This window comes from Psittacula echo (assembly GCF_963264785.1).
Source record: "Psittacula echo genome assembly, chromosome: 3".
Classification (NCBI taxonomy): Eukaryota; Metazoa; Chordata; class Aves; order Psittaciformes; family Psittacidae; genus Psittacula; species Psittacula echo.
The window spans coordinates 27,621,317-27,632,231 of NC_137736.1; the positions used below are offsets into that span (position 1 = coordinate 27,621,317).

General features: G+C 48.6%; 1 protein-coding gene across 1 annotated transcript; it reads right to left on the reverse strand.

Annotated features, from left to right (window-relative positions):
* Positions 1–391: 391 nt before the first annotated feature.
* On the reverse strand, positions 392–6,359 carry ADAMTS1 (ADAM metallopeptidase with thrombospondin type 1 motif 1; the record flags this gene model as incomplete). Its single annotated transcript, XM_080613627.1, has 9 exons — positions 392–1,133; positions 1,515–1,690; positions 2,551–2,726; positions 2,829–3,015; positions 3,252–3,538; positions 3,935–4,102; positions 4,516–4,648; positions 5,090–5,436; positions 5,831–6,359. 9 exons carry the CDS (start codon positions 6,357–6,359, stop codon positions 392–394), a joined length of 2,745 nt encoding a protein of 914 aa, XP_080469753.1.
* Positions 6,360–10,915: the final 4,556 nt, after the last annotated feature.

Here is a 10,915-nt window from a genome sequence, read left to right on the forward strand (position 1 = left end):
TTTGATCAGTACCACAATGTAAATCCAAAAGAAGGGAGAAATAACCAAACCCCAAAATGTTTGCTTAAACGTCTTTCAGGCACTGCTCATGTTTTGCTGAATTTGTAACAGACTTAAAAAAAGGCAATTATAATGTCCTTGGGCCTTATCTGCTGAAGATGAGCGAGTGACATGGGTCTGCTATCCTATCAAACTTTCAGTTGGCAGGGTATTTTTAGGATGCAACGCCGACTAAAGCTATTTGCACTGTCCCACCTCAATGGATCCTCACCATGAATTTTGTACGCAAAAACACATGCGCTGCCTCTAGCCCTCTTTTTTTTTTCTTTTTTCAGTGCATTGTTCTGAAGGAAAATAAAATAAAAATGTTAGCTTTCCCAACTTATACAATTTAACTGCAGTCCGTAACGTTGCAGAAATCTATTAGGTGTTTCGGTTTCTTGGAAGGCTCACAGCTTTCTTGTGGCAGCACGCTGCCATCATAAGAAACACATTTCAGCAACCTCTTCTTGAAACCTTTCCCGCACGTCTTAGAGCAGGGTGACCAGTCCCCCAGCTGCCACTGCGGGCAGGGCACATCAGCACAGGGACGCATGTCGCTGGGCTTCAGCTCAAGGGCACAGTCGGTGGCCAGCCGCCCCTGGGGGTCCCGGCACTCCACTGCCCGCCGCTGCCAGCCCGAGCCACATGACTTGGAGCACTCGCCCCAATCCTCAATGACCCACTCGGAGGAGATGATCTCCTTGATGGCATTGAAGGACTCTTTCTTTCTAGTGGGTGCTTTCTCTGACCCAGGCTGCGTGGGCTTTTTCACGAAATAGGTGAACTTGATCTTGGGCTGTGGCAGGTCTCCCACTGTGAGGACCTGGATGGTCAGGGGCTCCTTCAGAGGGCTGAAACTGCGGATCCTCTCCAGGGCAGCGGAGGAGCCGCTGTACCTCAGCACGCTGCCCTTGTAGGTGATGTCCTGCTCCAGCGTTGACAGGGTGTAATCACCATTGAGGACGTAGGTGCCATCTGCAGCTTTGATGGCGAGGAAGCTGCCGTCATGCCTTGCGCCCCTGTGGTTTCGCTGCTTCACCTCAATGTTCGTCGCTCCAGCTGGGATGGTGACAACATCATGGTAGCCAGGTCTGACCAAGAGAAAAGAGAAAGACTGAATCCTCTGCTCTTCCTTGAGAAAGGGAAGAAGCTGCCCAGCACAAAAGTGAATTTTATTTGAAGAGGAAGCATTAAACTCATGGGTTTTCAACCTAGTCAAATTAATGGTTTAGGGGAACTGCAAAATCACATCCCAAATTATTGCTACAGCAGAGCTTGTAAGGGGCTTTCTTTCAGTGGGATCTATCTCACTGTAAGTTATCTTTAGTCAGGTGGCTTGGACAGATCAAAACTCAGTTCCAAACATAAACTGGGACAACATCTCACCTTGGAAACCCAAAACTTGGAAACCCAAAACTTACACTAACAAAACATTCACTGCAATAAAATAAAAGCAGCAGTTCCATACTCACTTTGCTCTAACAAGTGTGCCAGACACTTTCTTGCAAGTGGATCCATTGCCACCGCAGATACCACATTTGTCAAACTTCTTATTGGACCCTATCATACGGTCACAGCCAGCCTTTACACACTGCCCCTGGACGCAGACAGAGGTGGAATCGGGGCTACACAGGGTACCATCCACAACCTTTGCAGGAAACAAGCAGTAGGGCGTTTGATTATAAGAGGCACATTACTCTGAAATTGCTCAATGCAGAAACATACCAAATGCAAAATATGAACAGCACCCCTATTTTCAGGGCTTTCTAAACTAAAATTCAAAGTAGACAGTTGGAGATATGCATGCTATTTTCATCCCACTTGCAACAATGATGCCATAGTGACAGGAGAAAGCAACCAATTTCTTTTAATGCCCCTCCCCCCAAAAAAACCTACCCCATAGAACAGTTTTACTGATTTCATGTAAAGAAAGAACTTTGTTTTCTAATATCCCTAGAAGGTAGTCATGTCCTCGAAGGACAGGACCAAAATTGCTTTTAATGGTGTTCAATGTACCCTTTATTTCTAGGAGCACTGCCCTACAAAAAACTTCTGTGTCATCACTCTGGTAGTTATTGGCTCTCACCATCGTATGACAGCGAGTTCAAGTAGCTATGCAAGATGAACATTTTTCCTTTTGTTTATTTTAAGCTGTCAGCGTATTAGTAACTGGTATGAGAAAGCAGCAATGTTTTGGCAAAGAGCCACCACAGTTTTCCAAACATATCTCAATGTAGTCACATTGGTGTTAGGAAAGGAAACTAGGGTGGAGTGGGTAGAGGAGGCAGTACGTGTGAAGTAACTAGAAGGACTGTGCCAGAATATTTAAAGCATGCTTGCACTGATCAAGCTGTACATGTAGGAAGAGGAGAAGGAAGAATCTAGCTGAAACATGAGAAAGATATGATTTCAGATTTCTACACTGCTTGACTCTTAACTTCACATAAAGATTAAAGGAAATAAAAATCCTATTCATGATTAGATGGAAGAGGTATGGTTTTGACGTACCTTAGGCTGTAAAACGAAGAAGTATCCTGTTCCTTTTGCTCGGCAGACCAGCTTGCATCTGTCCTTCGGAGACACACCAGCAAACTTGGGTGTCCACTCCACTGCAGGTCCACTTCCAAAGGGAGACTTGGAAAACTCATTGTGCTTTTCGCATTGTTCCTCCCTAAAGGTTTTGCCTGCAGGCAGAGGGAAGACAGGTGGACATAAGCTCACCTTCTGTACATGCTCTTCCTCCACAAGATACCCTTCCTGTGCCTCAGAAAGGAGGAAAAGATTACCATCATTGTCCGGACAGTCCTCAATGTTACATGATCTGTATTGCACACGCTTCCCTTCACAGTATTTTCCCCCATTCCTCGGGACAGGGTTGTCGCATTCCCTGAAGGAGTACTGCACTCCACCGCCACAGGTCCGGGAGCACTCTCCCCACGCCCCCCAGGACCCCCAGCTCCCATGCACCGGTGTCTGGAAGGACAAGCAAAAGCAAAACGAAAAAGTTAATACAGTAAAAGCAAAATAAAAGCAAACCACAAAGCCCACAGTCATGCTCATTTCTACCTAAGCCAGTTGTAGAAAAAAAGCTGTTTATCAGTTATCTGACTCCATTTATTCAAGCCCTTTTAACTGATTACTCCCACTGAAGCATTATGCATGCTGCTGTGCACTCCAAGATGTATTTCCATTTCTTTTTTAATACTTACATCATAATGCTTCTTCTCAGTTTTATTCACACACTTGCCATTCATGCACCACTTCCCTTCCCCACAACTGGTGCCGTCTGCCCAAGGGAAGTGTTTGGTTTGGCACACAAGCAGTCCCCCAGAAGTGCCAGTACACCACAGCGTCGTACATGTACTGGCTGCATCAGGGCAGTGCTTGGACTCATCTCCAAATGTAAACTGGCACTGTCTGTTTGCATCGTACAATGTGCCAGGCAAGTCAGAAGGAAGCTGGATTGGTTTGTGGGGCTTGTCCAACAGACATTCACCTGAAAAGGAAGAAAAAAGAAAAATAGTAAAGAAAAAAAAAACGCAGACAATTGTGTCAGTGAATTCAGCTACAAAAGGGAACTGCATTTGCTTTGTAATATAAACCTCTGAGCCAATTTGTGCATAATTTTTGTCTTTTAAATTCACTAGCAGCATGTAAAGGGTTAACTCTATGCTGTAGCAGAAAGCACTGGGATGGAGGGAAGGAAGAAAGGAAGGAGAGAAGGGAGAGAGAAGGAGAGGGAGAGAAGGAGAGAGAAGGAGAGAGAGGGAGAGAAGGAGAGAGAGGGAGAGAAGGAAAAAAAGCAAAATCAAAGCAAAGTAAAGAGAAAAGAAAGGGCTACTAAATCACAAGAGCTTAAACACCACATCAATGGAAAGCTTACTAATCTTACCATGACCATTATCCAAAAATGTTGTAATCATGTAGGCACTACACGGAGACCACGGCTGGCTGCGGTCCAGATTGGAAAGCATAGATGCCATCATGTGGAAATCCCGGCTTATTCCGTTAATACCAGCACACTGCTTTGCATCGTCATGAGGCATGTTAAACACGTGGCCTTAAAAAAAAAAAAAAAAAAAAAGGGAAAGTGTGTGATTTTAGGAAGTCTGTCCTATGCATTACCAATACTGTTCTAAGTACTACTCTGAGCTGCTCACAGCCTGGTCTTTAAATAATAACCTGAACCCTGCCAGATTTTAAGCAGATGGTACTGTATCTTAGCTCCCCTCACAGCCCCCTCATGCTTTTTTTCCTGCTATCCGTCAGATACACAGCTCTTGCAGTCAGTGCTGTGCAGACAAGATTTGGTTTCCACAGTTCAACCCTACTACGAGGCAAAGCTTGGCCTTCTCCCGCCTGCTCTGGGGAGCGAGGGGCGAGCCCACAGCATGGGCTGGGCAGTTCCTTGCTTTACGGCATTGAGCTGGTTTCAATTAATCACATGAAATCACCCTTCAAAGCTTCAAGTACCTAGTTCGTGGGCTGTTGTAAAGGCAGCCTGTAAACCATCATCTTCTATGATAGAGCAACTGCGGTTTAGATCACAAACCGTTCCCACATCAGCCATCCCAAGAGTATCACATGTCTTGGCACCGCAGAGGTCCTGTAAAAAAAGGGAGTTTCATTATTAATCAGATCAGAGACTTAACCTTGGCAAGAAACATCCAGCCCTGGCAGTCTGCCTTTACTTATGGAAACAGCTTAAATATTCAGCACTTCAATGGGTATGATGGCAAAAATCTGTGTTTGGAAAATACACAAGGGTTACACGTAGAAATAAAATGCATAATTTCCATACCAAATCTGCTAAAAATATATGAGGCAGAAACACACTGCACATACTGTGAGTTTCACCTGAGAGGGTGCAAACAGCAAAATAAGCAACTAAATGAAAAGCAGCTAATTTCATTTTCAGTCTACTTTGCTGAAGCTGTGATGACACAAGACTGCCCCTGAACACTTTGCAGAGGTCTCCTGGTACAGGGAACCTCTAGGGGTCGGGAGCAATGGGCATGGGGATGGATTTGACCTCTGTGTTCCTCACCTGCCTGGTGAAAAGGATTGCTGTGTCGTAGTGCTCCGCATGCCGATCACTGGGTGGGTTGTGCTGCTTCTGCCAGCTGCAGAAGTTTCTCAAAGTAAGGGCTGCATTGGAAGAGATATCAGGTCCCTTCCGCTCCTCATAAATGACCATGATTTTCACCACCACGAGGCTGATGGAGTTGCGGATGCTGGGGTGCTTGTACAACTTGGCTGCCACAGAGAGCAGCGTCAGGAGATAGTGCTTCAACCCGCTGCCATGGAACTCGGCCATGGACTGGTCGGCTACCAGCATGGTCTCCACGTAGCGGGGGCTGGACACAAACCTTTTCTTCCTTCTACTTCCCGTTTCTGCATTAAAAAAAGGAGAGGGAGAGCGAAGGAAAGCGCAGGTGAGCAGAACAAAAGAAATGCCGTTGCGAGAGACCACCTTAAGGGACCCAAATCCCACCAATACTCAAGATTTGCACCACAGGGATATACCCCACGGCCCGCGCCCGTCTTCCACCCCGAAACTTCGGCAGTGCCGGCTGAATAACCCCTCCTCTTACAGCCGCCGGGCGGAGGGGCGATACTCGCGCCACGGTGGGCGTACACCCCGCCGCCCCTCAGGGTGGGGACGAAGTGGAAGCACTGGCCGGCCCCACCGCCAGTCCCTTCTGGGGCGGGGGCGCAGGGCGAGGCAAAGCCCCCACTCTCCTTTCTTCCCCTCCCCCAGGAGGGCGGCGCGGCGCCCCGACGGTACCTGCGTGCCCGGCGGGCTCCGACCCCGCCGCCTCCGTCTCAGTTCCCGTCCCCTCCTCGGCCTCAGTCACGGCGCAGCGGGCAGCTGGGGCAGCGCGGCGGTCCCCGCGCAGGCGGAGGAGGTGGGCGCCACGGCTGTGCGCGGTGCCAGGGGCCGGCTGGATGAGGTACTGGCGGCCCCGAAGGGAGAAGGCGCCGCGCATCCCCGCACATAGGCTGAGGGCGGCGGCAGAGCTGGGGTCCCGGTTGACGGTGCCGGAATAGAAGCAGCGGGAGAGATCGTCCTCCGGTGGCGGCGGCGGCCCGCCCAGGTACTGCAGGGTGAAGTCCGGGGCCAGGAAGCTGCTGTCGGGCTCCAGCTCCAGCGTCAGCCGCTCCCCGAAGGCCTCCAGGCGGAAGCGCTCCCGGCCGCCGGCAGCGCCCAGGCGCCGCGGCACCACCAGCGCCTGCCGCTCCGCGCTGCACAGCCCCAGCAGCGCCGACAGCACCGGCACCAGCACGGGCGCCGGCAGGAGCCCCGCGGTCCTCATTGCGGCCGCCGAGCTCCGGACGGGCAAGGCTTGCTGCTGCAGCCGCTGGCTTGACGGAGCCCTTTTTATTGTTTTATTTGGTTTTATAGATAGATATGTTTAGGATTTTTTTCTTTCAGGTTTTGGGGGTCTCTTTAGTTTCTTTCTGCCGGTGGAGCAGTGGGAAGGGTCCCGCGGTCACTGCAAAGGCGGCGTCGGCATCCCCATGGCCGGAGCGCGGCGGCAGGGAGCGAGGGTCTGCGAGGGGAGCGGTCGGTCCGCTCCGTCCGTCCCTCGGTCTGTCGGTCCTCTTCCTCTCGCTGCCGTTTCTCCTTCCCGCAGCCGCCTCAGCGCTCCCCAGCAGCAGCGGGCGGGGAGTAAGCTCCGCTCCGGCGAGTCTCCGCTCGCCCCTCCGGCAGCCTCGGGACGAGCCCGCCGGCACTTCCACGTCCCTGCGTGGCGGGGAGGAAGCGAGCGCCGAGAAGCCTCCCGTGCTTGCGGAGCACAGAACAGAGCGTACAGCACCCCCAGCACTCCGCACCCCGCCGCTGCCTTCCCGGCCCCTCCGCCGTGCGGGGTGAATGCAGCAGCAGTGGCCGCCGCCGCCCTTTATGGGGTTTGCCCGGGCCGCCCCCACCCCGGCGCGCCCCGCCGCCCCCCGCCGCGCCGCCCCTCTCCCGCGCCGCTGAGCTCACTGCGTGCGTAACGCGGCCGCGGGCGGCCCCCGCCTCCCGTGCCCCCCCGCCGCCCCCGACGGGGCGGGACGGGGCGCGGCGCTGCGGAAAGAGCTAGGGGTCGGTCCTCGGCTGCCGGGTGAGGGACGGCTGCGCTCTGCCCTGACCCTGCACCCGCTTCGCTGTAGTCCCCTCCGGGGCCGCCCGACGGCTGGGGCCTCCCTGTGTGCCCCGGCCCCCGAGGGCTCGACCCGGGGTCTCTGCGGGGTGGGAGGGGGCGCAGCCTCCGCCGCAACCCCAACTCCGTCAACCCGCGCTCCGCTCCTCGGGGTGCATGCCCCTCTCTTGCGCTCCTGGATGAGCTTTGGACAGTCAACTGCCCACCTTCCTCCCTTAGGCCCTGGGCTGGAGAGCGGCAGGTGGACATACTGGAGCTCCTGAGTGGGGAGGGAGATCCGTGATCATATTCATGGCGATTCCTTTTCTCATTTTCCTTTTTCCTTTTTCTTTCTCCCACCTTTCCTTTTTCCTATTCCCTTTTTCCCTTTTCCTTTTTCCTTACCCCACCTTTCCTTTTACCTTCCCTTCCCTCATTTCTTTTTTCCTTTTAAGCAATTCTTGCCCTTTCACAGCCCTAATAGCTTCAGTCAGCTGTGCACCTGTACTTCTGGGAAATGGTCCCTTTTAAATCATTTAAACAGAGACATTTACGTAGGTACAGCCAGTATTTTCCTTTGAAGCCATAATCAACCGTAGCGGTACTACTAATCCAGTTAATTCTTTATATGTAGCATGCATGTGATGTGCTCAGCCCCAAGAATACTTCCTTCTTCTTGTTGAGGCCATTTTAGTGGATGGGGGCAAAGCAGAGCAGGAGGTTTAGAACTAGATGATCTTTAAAGTTCCTTCCAACCCAAACCATTCTGCTATTCTGTGATTCTATGAAGTGGCGAGCAAATGGGTGAATGAAAACAGAAGCAGCAGTGTACCTGTTGGTGACAGCTTCTGGCCTATGAATTCGCTGGGATGCTTTGGTGACAGCTGACACTGTGTTTTACACAAGAGTAAATCTCAGAGGCTGAAACCAGAAGTAGTGGAATACATTATCCTTGTGACAGAACGAACAGTTCTAAATTTTTACATATCCACTGCTCTCTTCTGGTGGAGGCCACTAAATTTAAACCAAAGGGTTTTCATCCTGATGTAGAGCTCCATGCCACTTAAACCTGGAGCTGCACTTCTGTGTTGATTGCACAGTGTAGTTGCCTACAAACTCCCAATAATACATATATTTCCCATGGTGTTCTGTAAATCATTTGAGTTTAGGAACACACATTTGTTGAAGTTGTGAAAAAAAAACCACATGAAAGAATAAACCCTGTTTCACAGTTACTTATTCTGCAAAAGCAGCATTGTCCCATGTTGTGACGAGCAGGACCAGAACTGGGCCTTGAAGGGGGGATTTTCCTTGGCACACAGCACAACATACTGGGGATTCTGAGCAGACCACTGTTGTGGGGAGGCTGCAGCTGCTGCCTGTCAATACATAAGGAGTGGAAATATCCATTCAGTCACAACTTAGGCTTAATTTCTCGCTTGGGTTGGAGATGCAAATCTCTACCCTTATCTTCATAACCAACTCAGTCATGCTTTTCCTAGGATAGAAAACTGCCAGCGGAGACAGAACGCATTCATGCAGTTAATTTTGTGTTGCACGTGATACATACCTAGCAGTTGTATGGGTTTTGAACACTTACGGAGGTATGGGTTTAAAAGTACATACATATTGTCTATGAAATACAGAATTGCAAGTAAAGCGTTTTTATAATGTGTTTTTAAACTTATATTAATTCAAAGTAGCCATGCTTTCAAAGCTGCTCATTAAAGTGATGCTAACTCCCAGTCCATCAGGGTGGGCAGTGTAATGCCTTGATTGGGAGAGGACTAGAGCCTATCCACCTCGGTGTCCACCACGGGCGGGCCACCCAGCTGCCGGTGCCTCTCTGTGGTAGTATTCTGGTGTTATTTTTTAACGTAAAATCTCCGATTTCAAAACGCCCTGACCACCTTAAAACAGCTGATTTTTTTTTTTTTTTTTTTTTTTTTTTTTTTTTTTTTTTTTTTTTTTGGTGTGAAACGTCTTCGCCTTGTTCCACCAGGTGGCACTCGTCTATAAAAAATTTTCCTTGGAGAACGTATCCCGGTTCATCTCTCAGGTTTCGAGCTGCGCTCGGGTGGTTACATGTAAGCACTGTTCTTAACAGTGATTAGGGCAAAACTTGTCCAGCACTTTATATAGTATCTAAGCAAGTGTTTTAGTAAAGATCTGGGCAATTGCCTCGTTTTCCACTTATTGCCAGATGTGCGTGCTGCTGTGCGCAGGCGTGAACACCAATCACCTTGTGAAAAAGCATTTACAAAAGCTTTGCTACCTGACAAATGTCCGATGTCACCACACACCACTTGCATATTGTACAGCCTTGTAAGGGCTGAAGTTGCTTTCCGTGACTAGACCCAGTGGGTTTTGCTGAATTATTCACGACAAGAAAGCTTGTGTATTCATATTTACAATCCATATCATATCTAATCCATATCAACTCCAATCTCATTTTGTGTAAATTAAAATTTGGAAAGTTGGACGTAGTCAACTTTTGCAGGATTTCGCTTAGCGAGGTAAACCCTAGAAAAGGCATACTACTTGTCTTTTTAATAAGTTCCTAGCGCTGCTTGGGAAAAAACTGTCAAGGAAAGATACACAAAATTACAACGCAAGGGAAGCCACCAGGTGGAGCTAATGGATCATCGGATTTTAGTCTACAGAGCAGGAATGATTCTTAAGGGGTTAGACCTAAACGTTACCAGTATCTGAGCAGTATTAACGATAGTGAAGCTTTGATTTCTTTGCCAGTGTTTGCATAAACTACTGTTTCCAATATTAAAAAATCCAAACCCACACTTTTTCAGCCTGTTTGCTTAGATGCTGCAGAACAATTGCTCCCTTCCGAAACTTGCCATGTAGAATTAAAACAGCAGATGGCACATTAAACCCACTGAGTAGGGGATTAAGGACCTGCTGCTGCTAAAAAACCCCACAAAACCTCAGGAGAACACTTCCAAAAACCTTCAGCCTTTTTTTTTTTTTTTTTTTTTTTTTTTTTTTTTTAGGTAATTCATCTAATGCAGAGCTCTACTACTGAAAGGTTTGCCCACAAGCAACACTTCGACTAAGCACTCTCTGCCCCCATTGTTATCTTGGGTGAATGACTGTAGTGAACAGGATTATTTATAGAGATTATTCCTCTGTGATGTCTTTTGTGATAGGCATGATTAGCTTAGTATCTTTGCTATTTATTGTTGATTTGGATGTTAATAGTTGGGGCTTTTTTAAGCCGAATAACAGGGATAAGAGGAAAATCCTCTAATTTTGCCTGAGTGTTTTGATAATCAGCAGTACTGGGAAAAAACAAAACAGTGTCCACCATCCCTTTAAAGAGAAGTATACATGTTTATTTTGGAGGAGGAGAGGACTTACCAGATTTAACTCACATAGTTATCTGTTTCCCTGTAATTCTTACTTTTTCATGAGCTAATTATCAAAGACACTGCAAAAAATAGATGCAGAAATTTTGCTATCCCCCAAATTTTATCCCTAAATAGCCTATGTAGGCCTGTATACACACAAAGTGAACCCCTACCAATTCCTTCTACTGTCCGCTAGTAAACTTTTACCAAAATTGGATTCAGTGGGAACTTGCTGGCTGTGTCAGTCAAACATTTTATTATTCATCAAATCTAATGCACCAAACTCTGGGGTTCAGGATTTAGGTTAGTTCAGTTTGTAAAGGTAAGGGCAGGCAGGAGTCTTCATTTAAACTCAGTAGAATTTGTATAAATAAGAATCCA